Source organism: Onthophagus taurus, chromosome 11 (assembly GCF_036711975.1).
Source record: "Onthophagus taurus isolate NC chromosome 11, IU_Otau_3.0, whole genome shotgun sequence".
NCBI classification, from domain to species: domain Eukaryota; kingdom Metazoa; phylum Arthropoda; class Insecta; order Coleoptera; family Scarabaeidae; genus Onthophagus; species Onthophagus taurus.
In genome coordinates, this window is record NC_091976.1 from 3,239,397 (window position 1) to 3,262,691 (window position 23,295).

The 23,295-nt window shown below is 33.1% G+C and overlaps 1 protein-coding gene and 2 long non-coding RNA genes across 3 annotated transcripts; all 3 read right to left on the reverse strand.

Moving 5' to 3' along the window:
- Nucleotides 1–7,392: 7,392 nt before the first annotated feature.
- LOC139431811 (uncharacterized) lies at nucleotides 7,393–8,451 on the reverse strand. The gene has a single exon (XM_071199999.1). The coding sequence runs from the start codon at nucleotides 8,449–8,451 to the stop codon at nucleotides 7,393–7,395; it is 1,059 nt and encodes a 352-aa protein (XP_071056100.1).
- A 5,457-nt stretch (nucleotides 8,452–13,908) lies between these two features.
- LOC139431685 (uncharacterized) lies at nucleotides 13,909–14,250 on the reverse strand. Its single transcript, XR_011641741.1, has 2 exons — nucleotides 14,110–14,250; nucleotides 13,909–13,983 (listed from the first exon to the last, which is right to left on the reverse strand). It is a non-coding gene; the product is annotated as an uncharacterized lncRNA (long non-coding RNA).
- A 16-nt stretch (nucleotides 14,251–14,266) lies between these two features.
- LOC139431684 (uncharacterized) lies at nucleotides 14,267–14,966 on the reverse strand. Its single transcript, XR_011641740.1, has 3 exons — nucleotides 14,550–14,966; nucleotides 14,386–14,477; nucleotides 14,267–14,325 (listed from the first exon to the last, which is right to left on the reverse strand). It is a non-coding gene; the product is annotated as an uncharacterized lncRNA (long non-coding RNA).
- Nucleotides 14,967–23,295: the final 8,329 nt, after the last annotated feature.

Consider the following 23,295-nt stretch of genomic DNA (forward strand, 5'->3'; position numbering starts at 1 on the left):
ATAAAACTCACTATTTTCCATTATTCCGAGTATTACCATAAAGATGCGTGAAGAAGTGACGCTTTTCTCCACCAGTTCGCTTAAATACATAATGTGAATCAAAGGACCCTCTGTGTGTAGAAACCGCTACCACTCGCTGGGAATATATACATCTAATGCATATCTCTGCTGACCTTATACTTTTATGAAACGTATCGTTATGATAATACAAATTATCAAAATTAATAAAAATTATTATTTCAAATTTGATTTCAATACGTCTCTCGTAACCTATTATTTACCGTGAAACGTGTAATTATTATAATATAAATTATCTAAAGGTAAATCAATATGTTGAAGTTTAGTTACCTTACAATGGTTTTATTCAGTCCATCTTCCTTTGCGGATTTAACCCTTGATAAAATAAATTTAAATATAAAAAACCGTGTAGATGTATCATGACTCTATCGAGAACTACCATGCACAGTAAAAAAATAATTACATGGTCCAGTACTGGTAATTTATTGTCATGGATATTCGTGTAAAAAAGTTACACGTATGTAATAGCAAAATAAATACATATCTAAACAAGCACATTTTCCATTTCTGTGTTTGTACTTTTCGTTTGTGATTGATGTAATTTTACTTCTTAACCCAGGTAATGTACACGTGTTAACAGGTAAAAATGACTATATTTATATGTAAAATTACTTGTGCTATGAATATTGTAGTTCGTCTGCTATGTGATAATTCATTATTCAGCCCTGTACATTTACATTATCATGAAGAATTATTTTAGACGTATTTTACAAAACATTGGCTTGGGGTCATTTTACCACTATTTCGAATAACGTTTAAATATATTTAAGTAGGTTAAGTAGAAAATAGCATCATTTTTTTTTGAGTATGTTTAATTTAAATTTTTAATATATGTATTAACTTTAATTTTTTGTGATTTTCTCTTCCCCCTCCTACCCTCAATCAGTAATAGAGAACCTATTTTAAGGTAAGTATTATTATTATTATTAATATTATTTCACGGGGGAGCAACTTAAAACAGTTATTATTTAGAAGTTTTAACCACACGGTTTTTACCGTTTTACAAAACAAATTGACCCTTTCCCCACATGATTCAAAGCGATGTATCGATGCCGATGGTATTAAAACATTGGCTTGGGGTCATTTTACCGCTATTTCGAATAACGTTTAAATATATTTAAGTAGGTTAAGTAGAAAATAGTATCATTTTTTTTGAGTATAGTTGTTAAATGAAATTTAATTTCCCTGTATATTTATTAGATTTCATCAGGAAGCCTGAAACGTAAAAAACTTCCGACCGATGACCCTGATGCTCATCTGTATGAATATATAAATGTAATTGTATTATAAAAGTTATGGATACTTAAAAATTAAATAATAATAAATGTATTTCTTAAACACATCTTTTTGTTGTTTGTATTAATAATTTCACAATATATGTATCGTTAACATTTATTTATCGTATTAATTCTGCGTGTGATTTCCTCCTGCTACCCTCAATCAGTAATAAAGAACCAGTAATAAATAACATATTTTTTAAGGTAAGTATTATTATTTCAATTAAGTCATCGTTCCGCGGGGGAGCAACTTCCGCTGATAAGCATACGAGCGTCGCCTTCGTCTCTCTCATTGGACGTTATTTGAAATTTATGTATGAACTATTGGAACATAGATGGTGCTTATATGTTTAATTTAAATCTTTAATATATGTATTAACTTTAATTTTTTGTGATTTTCTCTTCCTCCTCCTACCCTCAATCAGTAATAGGGAACCTATTTTAAGGTAAGTATTATTATTATTATTAATATTATTTCACGGGGGAGCAACTTAAAACAGTTATTATTTAGAAGTTTTAACCGTTTTACAAAACAAATTGGCCCTTTCCCTACATGATTCAAAGCGATGTATCGATGCCGATGGTATTAAAACATTGGCTTGGGGTCATTTTACAATTATTTCGAATAACGTTTAAATATATTTAAGTAGGTTAAGTAGAAAATAGTATCATTTTTTTGAGTATGTTTAATTTAAATTTTTATCTACAACTATTGAATTATCTATTCGTTATACAATTGATTTTTGACGGGTAATGACACTCATTACCCATGACAGACAAAGTGTTGAATAATGAGGCCATTATTCCACACTTCTGACACTGCCTACTAATCAAAAAATAAAATATTAACAGAAATGACAGCTTTCTTATATTGAGGTTATGTCTGAAATGTCTATCAAGTTTATTTTTTTTTCGTTTTTTTGATTTTTTTTTCAAAATTAAATAGTTGTAGATAAAGTATAGTATTCAACTTGCGTATAATGGATGTTACCCACTCAGATTACAACACTCGCTCGCTTCGCTCGCTCGTGTTGCAACTTCTTCTTCGTGGGTAACAGCCGCCATTATACGCTTGTTGAATAATATACTATTAATATGTATGGATGCTACAGGTGGCGCCACCGTCGACCGATCCTTAAGGATGCTACAGGTGGCGCCACCGTCGACCGATCCTTAAGGATGCTACAGGTGGCGCCACCGTCGACCGATCCTTAAGGATGTCGTGACGTCACTTCCGGCGCGCATGCGCAGGATCAGGGGGAGCTGGGGAGCACTTCCGGTCCAGAACCGGCCTTTATTCTCTACTGGTGATGGATACCCTCATATCGAATATGCGACATTCGATGGGTGCGCAGAAATCGCGAGTTGACCTTATGGATTCCGTGATATTTTCCAGACTTGATATATTAAAGAAAAAAGTCGGCCTCAAACCTTAATTATCACAATGGAGGTGTCAAATGATTGAGTTTGCTAAATTGAATTCCGGATTTAAATATATATTGGTGGTTATAGACTGTTTCTCCAAGTTTCTCTGGATGCGTCCGTTAAAAAGTAAAAATTCTACGGACGTCACCGCCGCGCTACGCTCAATTCTCACCGACGGTCGCGTACCTCGAAATCTTCAAACCGACCAGGGCAAAGAATTCTACAACAGCCACTTTAAGCGGTTAATGTCGGATTTTAAAATTAATCATTTTTCAACGTATAGCGTTATGAAAGCGTCGATGGCTGAGCGTGTAATTAATAATAACCGTTAAACAGAGGATATACAAGTTCTTCAGTCTATATGGAAATCATAAATGGGCGCACCTGTTAAAAGATATAACATCTCGATATAACAGTACGAAACATTCGACTACGAAAATGAAACCATCGGAAATAAATTCGAAATCCGTAGAGAAAACACTTCTCGATACGGTGTACAATCATATTAAAATTGCTGGCAGAGGAAAGTTTAGAGTTGGAGATACCGTTCGTATCAGTAAATATAAACATGTAACCATGGAAGTGATGTCATCACACCGGAAGTGACGTCATGGGGGAGCAGGGGGAGCAACTTCCGGTCCAGAATCGGCATTTATTATCTACTCTTAAGTAACATGATGGAGTATGTTTTGGTGCCGAGTATGGTTGTCTAGAACGTTTGGTCACTTTACTACGACACGTTAACTTTTCGAAATTTGGAAATACCATAACTTAATTTTTTAAAATGGCACTCCCCATATTTTATTACTTAGTCGTCTTCGGTGTCTCATTTTACATCTTTTATATCCCATATGTCCTATACCTAACATTTATAGTTTGGGAGATAATTAGGGTTTTTTGAAAAATGCACACATATCATATCGATATTTAACCTAGTGTGCCATGAATACCTAGTGTGACCTAGTGTTTAACCATATGAACTGGCTTTTTGAAAATTTGCAGACTTCTGTGTTTGATGCCAACTTTTTACTAAAATATTTTCAGGTTCCGGGTGCTTGCGGTTACACCGGAAGAGGTGACAATTTTCATATTTCAAATGGAACAGCCTGTATTTCATTACATTTTTGAAATTTTTGTTCAATTTTAGGTCCCTTGTATGTTGCAGCCGACACGTACGCGCAATTATTTGGTTGCACTCTCCATAAATTATTATCAAATTCAAATAATTCTCATTACTAAATTCCAAACGTGGCATTTCTTGAGAACAGATCACTACAAAAAATAATCTAGTCATCACACCAACAGAAATAAACCATAGCTTTAGCAAATGTCAAACTGTTTACTCTTTCCTTATTAATCCTCTGATAATACATAACCACAACAACATTCCCAAAATAAAATTTTTTTCCGGTGGTCAAAGTAGATGATTTATAAATTATAAAAAGTAACGTTGTAGTTGACATTTTTGATTGAAAAATGTTATAAAACTCAGGGTGTTCCATTTGAAATATGAAAATTGTCATCTCTTCCGGTGTAACCACAAGTACCCGGAACCTGAAAATACTTTAGTTAAAAAGCTGGCATCAAACATCACAAGTCTGCAAATTTTCAAACCTCCACTTCATTCGGTTATTCACTAGGTTGCACTAGGTATCCATGACACACTAGGTTAAATATCGATATTTGTGTGCATTTTTCAAAAAATCCTAATTATTTCCCAAACTATAAATGTTAGGTATAGGACATATCGGATATAAAAGATGTAAAATGAGACACCGAAGACGACTAAGTAATAAAATATGGGGGGTGCCATTTAAAGAAATGAAGTTATGGTACTTCGAAGTTTCGAAAAAGGAGCGTGACATAGTAAAGTGACCAAACGTTCTAGACAGCCACACTCGGCACCAAAACATACTCCATCATGTTGCTTAAGCATGTTCTAAATCCTAAATTGATATCCCAAAAATCGAGTGTTCTCTGATTTTTTGAACAAATGTCTACTGGAGCAGATTTTTCTAGAAAAATTCGAATAACTCGAGAACGGCCGAATCATATTGCAAAAAGTAAAGTCATTCATAAACCTTGAAAACAGACAAATCCAAATATGTAAAAATATACAGGGTGTTCCATTTGAAAAAATAAAGTAGGTGGCGACTTCCGGTATAACCGGAAGTGTTAGATATTTGAAAATATTTTAGTCGAAGAGAACGCAATTGATAATACTTAAATCTGAATTTTCAAATTTTTATTTTGGCCAGAACCCTGTAAAGTTCTAATGGACAGTCGTCGTGGATGACCCTGTATAATATTGTATAACAAATTTTTTGATCGTGGATGAATAGAATTAAGAGCTAAATCACAAGACTTTATGAAATAATTTAACAGTTCTCTATTGGTTCCATCAAATTCAGCTACTAGTCTAACAGCCGTTTCTAATTATAAACAATCCTCATCAACTTCCTCGTTAACATTCTCTAATCTGTCTTCCGCCATATTTATTTATTAAACAAATTCAAAAAGAAACAATAAAAGAAAAATATTAACCTAACCTTTATTTTTCTTCTCACACAAAGTCTTTAATCCGGTCCTGACCAGCGGCCTACGTGATCTCAACTCGGCACCTCGTTGTCTGCTCAGCAATCCTTGACTACGTTCTTCTGTTTTGTTCCTTTTCTTTGTTCTCTTTTTTTTTTTTCTTTTTCCTTAATCTTCTAAACTTTTTTCACCCGACTTCACAAATTTTATTTATTTATTTATTTATATTTTTTTTTTCCGTCGGCACTCCAACTCAATCACTATTTTTTACACTACTATCTTCTATACTTGACTATTTTCCAACACTTGCCAATTTATCCAACTTTAGATTTTTCTTCTCTCCAATTTTCTCCAGATACTTGTCCAAAATACATCAGTGTTATCCCACCGCTGCCACGAAATTTGTTGTGCTCCTATCCAGCACAGAATGGGTTCTTGAGTTGGTGTCCGCAAATAAAACTCAGAGTGACCTTTTCTTGTATTTTATTGGTAATTATAATGAACAACGATGACACAGCCGACGATTTTACGGACGGCGGACGATGTGATTAAAATTATATGAAGACGGACGACGGATGATCGGAAGATGATTAAAGAACGATGATAAAGTATAACTTATTCACTAATTAATTAACACGTTGATGTGGCTTTTCTTATTTTACAACGATCAAGACGAGAAACAAAAGAATGTCCTCGAAACTAGCGCTCGCTCTCTATTTATGCTCTCGGTACGCCTACACAGTTTTATTACTTATCTTCTACTTCAATGGTCACGTACAGTCCGACCCGAGTGACTTTGTCACAAGCTTTCTTTGTTTTATACTAATACGTTAGCACATTCTTACATTATCTACGTGAGAAAATAATATAAAATATAAAGGAGAAATACAGGGGTTATAACAACATGTTTAATTAGCAGGATATTATTCATTACATCCTGATCATTTATTTATTGGAAAAATTTCATGGTCACACCAACATATATAAACAGGGTAAATTTCGGCAATATATATACAGTCATAAAGTAGACATAATATAAGCATCATCACCCTACACAGTAAAAAAAATTGTTGTAACTCGTACTACAATTGTAGTGGTTTCGACTACAGTTTGCATCTAAAATGGGGACGAGAGCAAATTGTAGTAATCGACCGCATCGTATTGTAGTAAAAATAATGTGGCACATATACACACAATATATATTAAATACTACCACAGAAGTTTGTCGAAACCAAATTTTATGTAGTGTAACCTTCACTACAAATATGTGGTGCTTTTATTACAATTAATTGTAATGCTCCCAATGATTAATATAAATTTGTTACTATTTATTAAAGTTAATTTTAATATTTCTATAGTAAAATCTACTACAATTAAGTGTAGTATGTTATAAACTTTGTAGTATTAATTACCGCAAATGAAAGCACATTGTACACAAATTTATTAAATTTCTCTTATCTTTGTAGTAAAATCTACTATAATTATGTTTAACTTTTTAACAATTTTGTAGTAATACTAACCATAAATACATGCACAATGCACAAAAATTGTTGTATTTTTGTTTTCTCTTGTAGTAAAATATACTACAATTAAATCTAATAATTTATACATTTTGTAGTAATATTTAGGATAAAAAGTACATAATTTACACTCAATTGTTGTTATTGACTCTGCTCGCAAAGAATCAGAAACCATCAGAAACTTATCATTTACAGGTCGTAGGTACCTACATGTCTAATAATGCAGTCAAATCTGTAAAAATATGACGGCATTATTTGACATGTGCAACTGGAAATGACAAGATGCTGAATGTAACTGAAAGATAAAACATTGTTGGTGAGGAAACAAATAATTAAAAACACTTTATTTTATTAAATTATTTTATTAAAGAATGACGTAATTGTGAAACAAAGTCAGCTTTGAAACATAACCTATAGAACAAAATATTACAACACAACAATACAATTCTGGCGTAGTTAGAATAACTTTTATAAACAATATCTTACTGATACAAAGCTTTCACCTATAGGTGAAGTTACTAATATGCAAGGTATATAATCATGTAGTTCACTGCAATTTATAATATGTTGACATGACTGTCAAAACCTGTTGAACTTATTTTTTCATAAATAAAATAAATTTCTTCCCGCACAGTAGCAATATAACTTATAGACGCAAATAAAGGAATATCTTCAACATTTAAAACAATAATCATTCCTGATTTATAAATTGTTCCTTTTATATTCACCCATTTTACAAATCGTGTTAGGTTATTGTTAAGTTGCGTAAAATGTTCTTTTAGCCTATTCAAGTTTTCTGCAATAAAGGAACCAAATTCATATTTCTCAGACTTTTGTGTTAACAAATTATAGTATAGTCGCAATTGCTCCTTAACAGCTAGTGTGTGTAAAATATTTTTAAATCCTCCCGATACTTTAGATGTTAATTTAGATTGTCTATGTTTTTGTTCGGATCTCATACACCACATATGAATTAAAGGACCACTCATTTCTGCAACTGTTGGATAATGTACAAGGTGATGATGTTTAGGTTTAAGATTGCCAAAATATTTGATGTGTAACATATTATGTTCTTCAATTGATATTTTTAAATGATTTATGTCCTCATATCTCATGACTGGACAAGTTACTATATCAATAATTTCCCGAAGTTTAATCCAAAGTTGCCAAACGTCTAAATTTTGTGGCACTAAGTCGCCTATCATTAAACCTAAATAGCGAGTAAAACTTAACATTTCACTGGCAGACATTTTAAGTTTGAACGTTGAAAGTTCGCCGCTTATCGCCGGTGGTTTATTAAGTTTTTCTAATTCTCCGTAATTAAAAAGATTTATTCTTGAATTTAAATCGCTTAATCGGAATAATTTCAAATCGAATATTAATCTGTTGAGTAAAGCCGTTAAATCATAATTACAGCCCCTTTCAAAAATGTCATGCATTATATCCACACAAAAATTAGTTGTGATGTGAAAATCCTCTATAAAGTGCCAAACACATCGTTCTTTGATACCGGTAAAAGCTAAATTATTAAGACTTAAGTCATATGAGTAATTATCAAAATTTCTAAGTAAATTATCGTTTTGTATCAAAGCTAACTGTCGTTCACTTTTATTCATTTTACAAAATCTACAACAAAATTGAGCTGAAAAACTCTCTGTGTGTCCCAATATAGTATGAAGTCCTAGATTATCTCCTATAATAAGTCCAAGTTTGAAGTAAACAGTCTCAACGCAATTTTAGAAATGAATAGATATGCCAGATTTTTCAAGATGTTTCAATTCGTGGATAAGTGGACGAAATGTCGCTTCGTTTCCAAATTTTTTGTGATCTCGATTGTAGAATAAAGCAAATAAGTAGATATTACTGATAAGTGAATATAAATGTGGCGGTATTGTTGGAATTGTTACATAAACAACGCCCAATTTGTTTACACTCGCATGGGATCCGAGAGCATTGCCTATCTCAAAATCATCAAAAAATAAAAATATAGGAAAAACAGTTTTATCGGAGTAATGCATAATTTTTTCTCTCCATAATTTTCCTTGAATAAAATGTATGTAAAGTGACGATGCCATTAAAGAATGATAATATGACTTCATTGATGATAGCATGTTAGGAATTTCTAACACTTGCTTTAAAGTGTGTCTAAGTGGAATCATTTTTCCTATAGCTGGTATAATATCTAAAGTGACACCTTCAGTATTTTGTACTATTACGTCTTTTTGACCTAATATGTAATCATTTGGCGGTATATACTTTTCGGAATTTTCGAAATGTTTAAATCGCTTGTATTCGCTATTCAAATTTTTCAAACAACTTTTATATATATCAAATAATTTTACCAAACGATCATAGACCGTGGTTACATCAGCACTTTGTGAAGTTTCTCTTATCACATTTTCTATATAATTGATAAAATTAATTACAAATATTTGTTCTATTTGATCGACTACAAATTGGGTTGCATTTCTTGGAACAAGAGCGTTATTATATATACTTAAAATAAAATGTATTATATCGTTTTTGACAGAAGTATGAATAACAGCCATATCTAAGTTAGAATGCTTTGTTAGAGTTTCAGAATTATCTGCGACAAACATATTAGTACTTGACATTTTTCCAGCTGTACCAAGATTTAAATTTTCCGTACTTTCATTATTTAACCTGCTCTTTGCGGTAGGATTTGAAGTTTTATTGCTTTCATTATTTAAGATGAAGTTATCTGTATGGTTTAAAGTTTAATGCCATCTGATATGCTTTCTAAAAGAATTAAGATAAGAAAACTGACGAAAACAATTGTTTTTAGTGCAAAAGTAAGCGCTATGTTGCTTTAAATTGTGAACATGTTTGAAATGGTAGAAAAGTCCTTTATAGGAATATATTTCTTTAGAACACTTAAAACATTTATAAAACTAAAATCCACTTAGCTATAATAACAAAAAAATAACGACCTCTTGATATATAATCGACAAGATACTACGCAGAGGGTTGTCGATGTTTTATATCCGATAATAATGTAGAAATTTGAACATACTTTTTATCAAATTCACTGGTTATATTATATACACCTTGTTGTAGAAATTGCCATATCACGTCTGCTTCCGGCGGATATGACGCATTGAACACTTGATATGCTTTAAAACATAAATCAATGTGTTTCAACTTTATACTTTACATCATCGATGACGACGTAACATGCATTAAAATTGTCGAAGTCTTTACCCACTAAGACCGGAATGGGCTGTGCTGTTAAACCGTATACTGCGTATTTATCTCGTCGTTGTTTTAGCTTTGTCTCCAAATCAGATATATCCTGTAATAAGAGAAAACATTCTTCGTTTGGAACGATTTTCAAAAGCCATAAATAAATATCTTACTTTTAAAACTAAAAGAAAACCATTTTGAACCTCCACTTTTGAAGGTCTCCAGTGAATTCCGGGTTTCTTGCTTTTGACATTGACAGTGGAAAATAACAATGGTAGTATTGTTAGCATAAAAACGTCACTCGAACCTAAGAAAGCATATATATGTAGGCTCTTTCTTTATGTTGTCTAGGGATTTTCTTTTAATGTAACACGTTTTAGAATTAAACCGTATATTAAAATAAACTGTTTGATAATAACAAAAATGAACAATGAATTCGTCTTTGCACGTCTTGAGAAGTGTTTCGTACGGTGTCTTCGGCGGAACTCTCTCGACTGGTCTTGATATTCTTAAAAAATAAAATGTGTGTGTGCGCGAATGGGGGGGAGGACGCGAAAAGTGACGCCCTCTCTTGGGTAAACTCCTACATATATAATTATTACAATTTAGATCTATGTTGTTTACTTACGTGAACTTTCATTTTTTAAGATGCCTTCATTTTCTTTTAATATTTTTTGTAAATATGTGTCTTTTTTATTCTTAGCAAAATTTAAAAGTTTTGCTGCAAATTGCGGCCTCAAACATAGAAATTTGTTAACTTTGTCCGGAAAAAGCTTTTCAAAATCTACTTCAAGCTAAAACAGGTTGTATCATTACCAAAGTGTATCCAACAGGTTGTTTTAACCCTAGAATACTTACATAAATGAACTAACTGTTAACACTTACGTGGGGTGATAAATAACCCCATGGCTATATAACCAAGTAAAGTATACAAAAATGAATAATAAATTAAAATAGAACTGAACAAATCGTTTATTTGGTGCATTCTATACAAATGTCATATCTGTGATCAGCACAAACAGGTTTAGAACATTTAATACATGACGTTTTAATTTTCCGGTCGAAGGATCTTGGACAGAGTCCGCACCTGGTTTGTTTCTGTAATTTTACAGGAGGTTCCATTTCGTTCTCCTCTGGCGGATATATTATTTTTCTAATGCCTGTACTTACTTTTCGAGGTATATGTTTAGTTAATCTTCTCTCCATATGTGGTTTAGCCAATTGTAAACCTAGTTGAAAAAGGAACTGTCGTCTTACACACTTTGGTGTTTTTGTTGCCATGAAATAAATCACTTGAGCATTTATGCCTGCTTGATCTAAAATACCGTAGAAAAATCTCGAAGGCCACCGACGAGTTTTACGACAGACAGAGTAAGTATGTACCATCTGATCGAACGTATCAACGCTTCCTTTTGTAGAATTGTAAAAGTTGATTATGTCTGGTTTGCGATTAGATTCATTTATTTCCGCATTATAGTGCATCGTAGAAAGCAAGATAACTGATTTTGCTTTTTTTGGAGTAAATGATACAAGAGTTGTTTGCTTGTCAAATGCAAATTGTGATGACATAACTTCTTTTGTTTTGTTTGGTAGAAAACTGTTTGGTATCTCCCTCTTGTTCTTCCGTAGTGTTCCTACTATTGTCAACTTATATTCATTTAACATTTTTTCTGCCAGAGAGATCGACGTAAACCAGTTATCCATGGTTATATTTCGGAAGGTGCCATGAATAGAGCTAGTCAATATCCTGACGTAACGATCTGGCAGAGGTTCTTTATCTGTTTTTGATCTGTTCTCCTTTCCTATGTATGGTATTGCATTTACCATATAGTAAGTACGAGAATCGCATATGGTGACAATTTTTATGCCGTACTTGTCTGGTTTGGAGGCGATATAGACTCGAAACGGGCACTTGCCACGGAAACCCAACAACTGCTCGTCAATCGTGCAGTACTCATGTGGTGTATACGAATTGGTGCAATTTGATATAAAGGTTGTCCATAGGTCCCGAATTGGCGAAAATTTGTCTTGTGCGTTTCTCACAAGTCTATTATCGAATCGAAGGCAGGCTACTAAAAACTCAAAACGAGTTTTAGACATTATAGTTTTGTAAATTTCAGGTCCATACTGTGACCAAATTTCGCTGGTTGATAAGTGGCCATCTTTTCTACACCCAAGTATGTACAGAAGTCCAAAAGGTACACTAATTTCTTCAGCATCAGTTACTCCAACATATCGACAATCACCACTGAATTTTTTGTTCCTTTTGTTAATTTCTATGTTTGTGTATAAAACTACACTGCTTATCATGTTAATTGTAAATAATATTTTCTACGCTTCTAACTCTGTTTTGACTGTTTTGCTGGGCCCTTTTACGCCCGGGATACGTAGAACAATGTTTCTTTTAGGAGTTCGAGTTCTATCTACTCCTTGACTCGACCACATATGACCGTTTATACCTTTTATTACTGTAGAGGGATCAGAAGTGGAAGGTAGTGCATCAATATCTTCATCGGCGGATATTTCATCTTCTATATCTGACTGAGTTGAAACATTGTCCTCGCTATCACTTTCATTATTATCCGAAGTTTCTTGTTCAATCTCGTCTAGCCACTTTAACACCGTAGATTGAAAGTTTGAATCTGTTGCTCTTACAGCCATTATAAATTATGACGCCAAATGCGTTAAAAGATTTTAAATCAAAACAAAAAAAAATTAACGAAATTTTCAACAAGGACAAAACTAGTTTTATCACCTTGAGATGTACGCGAGTCCTCGACCGGCTCAGTGAAGAAGGGAGGGGTATTTATATGGCGCCACACAGTTAACCCCGCGTACAACACGAACTGTGACGTGAGATGATGGAGTATGGTGATATAAACAAATAACACAACAAAACATAAACGCTCAACAAAATAGGTTTTGAGTTGCAGACAAAATTTATTAAAACTCCCGTAAATAACAGGTAAGTAAAAAAAAATAAACTAATAACAAAATTATAAAACCGTAAACTTTTAGGTTCAAACAACAAAAAAAACTATATTGATGTTTGCGAGCTTTAAAAAAAATGAAAGTCAAAACTGAAAGGAAATTTAAATCAAAATACCAAAAAAATGAAAATGAAAAATTAACCCGCGTCTGACTCCGTATGGTTGAGCTCAACGTGAAATCAAAAATTATAAAAAAAAATCAACGCCAAAAATAGAATTAAAAAAACTCTCGCCAAACAAGAATTTACAAAAAAAAAATGAAATGATATTATAAGAAAAATGAAAAGGTTTAATGTTCCAATGATTAATTAATTTAAAGATTTTCTTAAGGAAAATCAAAAAAAATAAAAAAAATATATAAGATACAAATTCTTCAATGACCAAAATAATAGTATGTTGTTCTATCTGACCTTTACTCCAAGTCTTGATCAGCGGCCCGATTCGAAATAAATCCTCAGCAACAAATTCTGATGACTCAGGAAAGGTAAGGTAATATTCTTTGTTTTGTTCCAAAAAAAATAATTAAAATCCTTAGGATGTAATGGAAATTATACCCTTGGACAATGGTTCCAAAATACCAACAAAAAAAAAGTTGTTCCAATAAGAGATGCCAAAAGTTGCTCCCCTCAATAAAAACCTCTGATGTTCGAGGTTTAACCAGAGGACAGAAGAAAATATAATGAAATACGTTAAATTCCGGAATCTCCGTACAATTTGGTAAAAGAAAAACACTTTTCCAAAACTTTATTTCGAGTGATGAATCCCACAAATATGGATTAGAAACAAAATTTTACACCAAAACCAAAAATGGCGAACCAACCAAAATTTCTTTAACACTCGACAACACGTGAACACATTGCTCTAAATAAAATTCTTGAATGACGATGAAAATTCTTTTATTAAATTGGTTCGGTGCTACATGTTTCGACAATAATTTGTCTTCATCGGGCACGACTAAGAATAGTAAACAAAGAGAGAAAAGACATGTCAAAAAATAATAATAATTAAAATATTATGATACTAAACATAACCAACTTAACTGTTATGATACTAAACACTACTAACAAAACAAATATTTACCGTCAAATTGGAAGAATACGTGGTTGAGTTGAAAGGAAAGTCCGGCCAAAGTGCAAAAACCATCAAAACCCACAGCGGTGAATCATTACGGTAAAAACAAAAAACAAAGAGTGACTTAAATTAAGTAACGGGAAATATGAAAAGGAATAAATAATTAATATTGTAGGGTGGTGAAAGGATGATTTTAAATTATAGAGTTTAGGTAGAAACAGAAATCTGAAAAATAACCCGAAAAATAAGTTTGAGAAATAAAAGAATGAGCAGATGGTGACTTACGTCAAAAGTGGTTTTGGGAACCTCAATGAAAAAACCGGAGAATGTGAAAAGAAACCCCAAAAAAGGGTGAAATGTTCTTCGAGTAACGAGAACTGGAAAAGTAAACAAAGAAAAAATTGATAATCAAAAAAGTTGATAATTAAAAAAGAAAAAAGAGGCGAAACGGAGAAACACAAAGGTGAATTTGAGTCGGTCTTAACAGTTCACATATTTTCGTTGGACTGAGGGTAAGAAAATGAGACCAAGTTGAGCATGCGTATCAGGTGGAATGTAAGAAAAATGGGGGCGGTGAGAGTCAAATATTTAAAACTATTTTTAAAAATATTTTCAAAAAACATTATAGTTGAAATAAGGGAGAAAAAGTTTTACAAAAATGATAAAAATTGTCTGAATGGATTTTGTTCAATATTTTCGTTCATAAGGGAACCGCTGCTATTAGCATTAATATAATATTCTTCGTATAAATCCATCTCACGTGATTTACAAACTTTCTTAATTAACTTAACATTATCTATGGAAATCTTGTGTTTAGATTCTTCCATGTGTTTGAAAACTGCGGAAGTTTTCTTGGAGGAGTGTTCTTTAAATATAACCTTAATGTTGCGACCTGTCTGTCCGATGTACATTAAATCACATTCTGGACAATGAATGTTGTAAATACCACTCAGTTCTAAACTATTAAATTTATGTTTATTATTAAATAAATGTAACAGAGGTTTGTTATTATTGGAAATGAAGGCTGGAATAATGTTGAATTTATGTAAGTTTCGTGAGAGTTTGTTTTCTAGGGATGGGTGGAAGGGAACAGCGATAAACTTAGGTTTGTTTTTGAAGTGTGGATAGATTATTCTATTTAATTGCATATTGTGAACTTTATTGAAAATGTATTGTAAATCTTTAATAGTATACTTATTGTTCAAACCCATCTTGGCAATTCTCCTCACTTCATTAATCAGATTTTCGTCACTGAGTGGAATGTTGTATAAACGGTTGAATAAAAATCTAAATCCAGCATATTTATGTTGTCTACAGTTAAAAGAATCTTTTGGGATCATAATATCAGTGTTGGTAGGTTTAGTGAAAATGTTGAACAAAAGCTTGTTGCAATTAATGTCTCTTTGAATCTGTAAATCGAGGAAGTTAAGTATACCGGAGTCATTTTCACACTCTGTGGTGAATTCTAAATTTGAGATGTTGTTGAAAATAGTTGTAAGTGCATGAAGTTTAGCTGGGTTACCTTTAAAAATTATGAAAATATCGTCCACGTATCTGGCGTAGAAGGAGATGTCGCGTGTAAAGAGATTATATTTTTCTGAGAAAAGAGTATTTTCAAAATCGTTGACAAATATATCGGCTAGGATTCCTGATATAGGTGAATCCATAGGTAACCCATCATTCATTTATTTTTGCCACATGTTGGAATAACTTACTAAAACATAACCTAACAAAATCATACTGCACACACAGATGGAGCAGGGCATACAACACACACAGCACAAATATTTATTGGCTGTGTGTGGTACTTTTACGTCGGTAAAAATTTTCGCCGCACAGTAAATTTAACACACACGCAAATTTTGTGGATCCCGCTTAACACAAAAACCACACACGTCTGTGGCAGGGCTTCCGAATGCAATGTTAAACTTATTACTGAATATTCTGCTAAAGTACATGTAATTTACTATTAAATTTTCTACCGTATTTGCGTTGTACAGTTTCCATAACACAGTGATATTCAGTTCTGATGGTAAGTAAATTCGGCGAGATTTAGCGCGCCCGTAATAACTCTCATGTCCTTTTAATCCGGCTATAAATTTTTTCACATTTTCAAGTCTATCAATATTCTTGAAAGAGCGTTTGTCTCCCCCACGTTTTTCAACAATACCACAACCAGACTGAATTTTCTCAGCAATAGTATTAACACGTCTCTGAGTTACACTGAATACTTTTAGGAACAGTTTTTGGCAAATGTTAATTTTTTCCTGATCCTTCCAAACCTACAAAAAGTATTAATAGTATTTTTTACATCTTGCAGACAGAAAAAGAATACGAAATAAAACTTACAAAGTATTTTATAGTAAAATTATGGGATATCTTTTTTCAGGTTTTCGATTTCTAACTCTCCTTGGTTTATCAATAGCTATAAAATTTCCTAGTTTATTATCTTGAAGATTTTTATTTTTTGTTTTAAAAAAATTATTTCTAATTTCTTTTATAATATCGTCTTGGCTTATTTCATGACATCGAAAATCTTTACGTTTATGGGTACAGGAAAAGTCAATGTGTTCCAAATTAGGGAAATGGTCTGAATGCCTTAACAAATGCTAAAAATAAAAAAACAATATATTTAATAAAAACATAACCAACAAAATTATTAAAACTTATCTAATTTCACTTTTACGCTGTTTTGCAGTAATATTTCTTTGTCGCTTTCTGGTTCCTCGGTCAACATCACCGACTACATGCTGTCCTTCACCGGTTTCATTTATTATGTGAACGATCAACTTAGCTAATTAAGGGTTAATAAACGAAAACAGAATACTAACGAAAGACATTTAACGGATAGCGACAATCAAATAGCAGTTAGTCCACAGTATAAGACAAACTACCATTGGTTTGTCCACTGTATATGGACATACAGCATATACAGGGTGTATCTGAATGACTGCAACAAACTTCAAGGGGTGATTCTTTAGTGAATTTTAAGGGTACTTTGATATATGAACCATGGGCGACTTCGGCTGAAGGGTAGGTTGAAACTACAAATAGGGTCAAAACGTGCCCTATTATGAGTTAAACATATTCCCCAAATTTCATTTTCCTACCGTTTATGGTTTTTGAGAAAAAAAAATTAAACCAAAATGTTCCGCCATTTTTGGAGGGGTGTAACTCCTTAGGGGAGCCGAAGTCGCCCATGGTTCATATATCAAAGTACTCTTAAAATTCACTAAAGAATCACCCCTTGAAGTTTGTTGCAGTCATTCAGATACACCCTGTAGATAGTCCAAGCGGTTTTCATAATCTATTTTACTTGGGAGATAATGCTTTTAGAAAGTCCTATCATATATAAAATGATAGCAAACTGTTTCTAGATTGTTACACCATCTTTAGTTAAGAATTTCAAATTTTGGACAAAATGCATATAGAAAGTCTGCTCCTCATATATGCAGATTATTTTATGTCAGAAGTCGGATCAGTCAGTTGGCAAATGTCAAAAATTTTACAAAATAATAAAAAAATATGATTTATAAGTACTTACCAAATTTGTTTTTTTCATTATCAAGCGTGTTTCGTCAAAACTTAATTTTTGTATTTTTCTATAGTTTTGTCCCACAACATCGGCTGAGCTTCCACCAAGCTAATCAACACTTCAATGTCTATTTCTTGCGACATTGTAATGACTACAAGAAAATTTAAAAAATCGCAATACCGGCTATCCATATAGACTACCGACTACCTCATACTACTACGAACCATCCGGTACCCGGCACCGAGTGCTCCAGTGGGGATAGCCGGCGACAAGGCGGTTGCCAGCGGTCGGGCCGGCGCCGGGTAGGTTCGTCCGGTACGTCGGAAATGGTGCACACTAACTTATACAACACCAGTTCCATCACCCGGCACCGGACGCATCTATCAGGCACGTGTAAAGCGGAGAACACATACAGCGTGTCCCGTATCTTCCGCATCAGAGCATTATACGGTTGTAGGATACATTATTCTGAAGCGATCTTTCTAATAAATTTTTTTCGAAATGTTTATAATAACCGCACGGGAACTGTTTAAAGGAACTGTTTTTCGTCCAATCAGCAGATCGCAAATCAGACTCAGGTAATCGGTGCCACCCTCGGCCGGTCCGCTACGCCGATGATAACTCGTTTCCCACGTGTACTCACCAATAAATTCGTCATGGAAAGAGAAATAAACTTTTTCGATGAATCAAAGTTGTCCGTTATTGGTCGTCGTTAAACAGTTCCCGTGCGGTTATTATAAACATTTCGAAAAAATTTTATTAGAAAGATCGCTTCAGAATAATGTATTCTACAACCGTATAATGCTCTGATGCGGAAGATACGGGACACGCTGTATACGCGATCACGACCACGATCGCGATAGCGATTGCGTTAACGATTGCGATCATACGAAGCAGTGAACATATGCTTTTTAAACGCTAAACGCACAGAACGTTTAGCAGTCACATTAAGGTAATAATACTATTTAGATATTATTTATTTTTTACTAATACTACTATAATAAATAATACTCAAATACAAAAATACTATATAAAAACCTTTATATGATATTACGACTGAAATCCTCATACCAAGCTGCTGAAGATGAACTGTTATTAGCAGTTTCATCGATATTCCGGTATTGATGGGTATTATGTATGGAATTTGATGTCATATTTGATGCGTGAGGTGGGGAAATAGAATTGAAAGAAGAACTTGTCATTGGTCGGTTTTCCTCCTGGGTTTCTGCTAGTTGTTGCAGTTCTTCTTCCATTAGTATTTTTGCCACTTTATATTTTATTAGTGTTTGACGATGAGGCGATAATTTCTTTACGCTCGCAGCATACGCTTGAAACGCTAAATCTATAGGATGATTATTAACTTCATTGTGTTTTTTGTTCAAAAACTGAATAACCTTCTCAACAGAGGAAGAATTTGATGGGGGGTCTTCGATCAGTTTCCTTTTTTTTGCCTGTTTACGATCACTTCCTGTTGTCGATGAAGAGAGATCCTTCATCATTCTTTGCCTCACTTTGACGGCTGTCGGAAGTTTCAGTGGTTTCTGTTTCTTCATTTGTTAGTTCAGGAGTCTCTGCTATGGCATCATGTACATTTGTATACGTCTGAGCAAATTGGTAGAATGGTCTAAACATTTCCATATGGTGCGCCCAAGGCCAGGTCTTATATCGGGATACACCTTTAGCTGCTTGTCCAGTTCGGGTTGTTTCAGAACGTAGATATTTTGAAAAACAATCTCTCAACTTTTTCCACCGTTTTTTTAAATCGTCACCTGCAAAGAACAGGTCTACAATAAACAAGAGTCCTGTTTCCATCGGAATTTTTTTTAAAATAAAATTGTATTTTTATTTACATTTAACACTAGCAGAAAAACATTATTTCTAAGGTATATTTTCTATTTTTTCTAGATTTTTAGCTACCGGCGATTCATACAAAACAATTGGTCACAGCTTTCGATTAGGATTTTCAACAGTTGTGACTATTGTTGAAGAAGTTTGCCAGGCAATATGGAATAAATTGCAGCCAATTTATATGCCAGAGCCCACAATGGAATTATGGGAAAAATCAATTTTGGGCTACAAAAACTTGTGGCAGTTTCCTAATTGTTTGGGAAGCATAGACGGCAAGCATGTGACAATCAAATGTCCACAAAAGAGCGGATCAAACTACTTTTCTTACTTAAAAAAATTTTCAATTGTTCTAATGGCGATTGTTGATCCTGAGTATAAATTTACTTGTATAGATGTAGGAGGATATGGTAAAAATAGTGACGGTGGTATCTTCGAGGCATCAATTATGGGTAGAAGATTTGCAAATGGCACTTTTAACATTCCTCCAAGTCAGAGCTGGGCAAAATACTTCCCACAAGTATTTTAAATACAAAATACTCAGTACTAAATTTAAGAAATATTTAAAGTATTAAGTACAAATACTTTCGATAAAAAGTATTTTAAATACTAAGTACTCGTGTAAAGTATTTAAATATTTTTCAAAATACTTTTTCAAATACTCTCTAATTCATTTGAAAAATAATAAAATGATTAATAAAAAATAAATTAATCTATTGTTTGAAATTGGGTCAAAATCAATTATTGTAACTTATTAGTGGTACACTTTATTAGCTTTTAATAACGTCAACATTTCAAAATTATTATCTGATAGTCCGTGTCGTCGCGGCGTATTAATCATCGTGGCAAATGAAAACAAACGCTCCACTGCCGCAGGAGATGGTAATGGGGTATTATATTTTAAAAATATTTTCTTCATTGCTGGATAATCATTCAGCATCTTAATATCACATCTTTTATCTTGCAGATAGTTCAATAATTGGATTTCGTTATGTCCCACATCTTTATTTGTTCCTCGTTTTTCGAATTCAAAAAAATCATCCTCTTCACTGCCAGTTGGAGAAGAGTCCATTATTTCAAAATTTTCTTCATTTATTAAATTTAAAATCTTGGTTTTTATTTTATTGCTTTCTTCTTCCACCTTTTTATCTTCAATCCCACACAGCCATCGCAATTTAAACCTAGGATGTGATACAGCCGCAATAGTGGCAGTATCACATTCTAGGTTTAAAAGCAGTCCATAACGGTTATTGAGGGCATCTATGCATCCCTTAATATCAATCCAACCTGATCCAGTGAAGAGTCAATCATTTTAGTCCATTTTCGGTGTAACGATAAAATAGAAGGCAATAAAAATCCATAGAAACAGCACTCTTCCCCCTAAAACATCATAACTGAATAACAAAAATAAATTTACTGAATAACTAAAAAGTTATCAGAACGTTTCTTTGGGTGAATTATAATCTTTAACGTATTTAAATCTATAATTCACATGCCATATTATATTTTTATTCACTTTCGATGAAATTTTTAATATAAAAATGAAAAACATTGCAATTTCATAAACTTATCATTCATAAAATTCATGTATACTGCTTATCTGCTATCTGCTTATAACGCCGAAATGTACTATCGGCAAAAGATATATTAGCATATGACAAAAGAGAGCGTAGACCAAGCGCCCATGCGGTCAGGTAAGCGCTTGTAAGGCAAAATCGTAAAGGCATACTTTAAAGGTATGCCTTTAAAGTTAAATTGTTTGCGCTAATGGCTTCATGATGTTGACGTATTGCTCTAAGTACGCTAATTCTGCATCCTTAAAACTAGAATTTAAATCCAATTCTTTGAACAAAACCGGCAATTTTTCTTTTTCTTTCAAAATTTGTGTTATAGAGTCATACAAAGAATTCCATCGTGTAACTCCAGGTGTTGAAAGCGCATGTCCCAACACCCCTTTTATAACTTCAGCTGATTTTGGCCTGTTAGCCTTATTCCACAACAAAGAACATTTATTAATGGCGTGAATATTTCTGCTGCGTAATATAGTGTTTTTCTGTAAAATATTTTTCATGTCGGTAGTTGCTATGAGGTTTAAGGTGTGACTAGCACATCGAAGATGACGAGGAAGAATTATATTAATATTATCCTGATCATTCCTATCGCCTTCGGATATATATTCGAAATGGAGAACTTCATCATCTTCAGCACCATCATCTAAAATGTTAGGTCATTCTGTATTCTACTGCATAAAACAGGAATTAACCAACATACCCATATCATCAAGTTCCGGAGTTACATAGCCAAATTCCTTAAACGCCTTGACAAAATTACTTCCATTGTCAGTAATTGTGCTGACAATATTCTTATAATTTAAGTAAAACTTAATATTAATTTCATCTAATGCTTCAGCAATCCGGTTAAATGAGTGGACACCTAAAAAAATAGGAATTATACAACTAGAGAGCACTATCGAATCGATAGTGCTCTCTAAGGTTTGTGTATCGATAGTATCGATACACAAACCTTTAAATCTGCTACACGAAAGAGCAGCTGATCGACGTTCTAAGTTGTCATCAATCCAGTGTACTGTTACACCCAAAAAGCTTCTATTTTTGCAAGACCAAATGTCGGCAGTAGTACAGAAATAATTCTGTTTTGACATTTCTGCTTGAATATGAGTGATAGTAGACTCATATAATAATTCCATATCTCTACATATAGTTCGCCGACTAGGTATATCTACGTTAAACCCCTCAAAGATTGCTTTAAAACTGTCATTTTCAATTATTGATAACGGTGATATTGTATTAATTATAAACCGTGTTAATCTTCTGTTAAACTCAGCTTGTTGAACGTGGGTGAAAGTGAAAGTGGGTTGCTGTAATTTTTCACATTTTTGTTTCTTCCATAGAGGACTTTCAGCTTTGCGCTTAACGGATTTTTTTTTCGGATTTGTGTTTAATGTAAGTGTCAAATTTATTCCGATGTGATTGCTTCAGGTGTTTTAATAAATTAGATGTAGCAAATAAATTTGCTTTTAGAATCTTTATTTTTGGTTGACAGGTAACGCAGGTAACTTCAAAGTTTTTAAAATTTCGAATTTCACCTGCTACTTTAAAAAAAGTACCATCCAGTAATGGACTATTTTTTAGTCGTTGTTGTAAATGTGCATTCATGCTGGATTGCGTGGATGTATCAATCGCATTATTATTTTTTTCATGTGAACAACTTGGTTTTAATGGTTCTTCCATTTTTGTGATGAAGTGATGAAGTGTATGGCACCTTTCACATTATACGGTCGGGCAAAACAATGGACACCCATTGTTGTCCATTCGTACGATTTTTTCCCGTACGGTCGAAACCGTATAGTGTGAAAGGAGCCTCGAGAGCCATCTGAGAATTTCGGTTTAGAGATTCTAACACATGTTTCAAATCATCAACGCCATTGTTGAAGTACCAAATGGCTGATCGTGATTAGCGTTGAGGTTCAGATTATTTAGCACCTTTACGGTCCTAGGGCCTGTTTTACCGCCCAAAATAAAATAAAAAAATTAAATTATTTTTATAGCAAAATTTTATCTTTAAAGCTTCACTATTCTTGTACCTACTCTTTTAAAAAAAAAATTTAAATTTCATCTTCTATTGTCCTAATTTACCTCTGCATAATTTTTATTTAAAAATATTGGATAAAAATTTTTTTTAAGTAAATTTCCATAGCTCAGCCGCTAAATAAAATTTGTATATATTTTTTTAAATAACGAGTTGGTAGCCATTTCTAACATAAACGTGTGCAGATAACGTAAACGTCTTTTTGC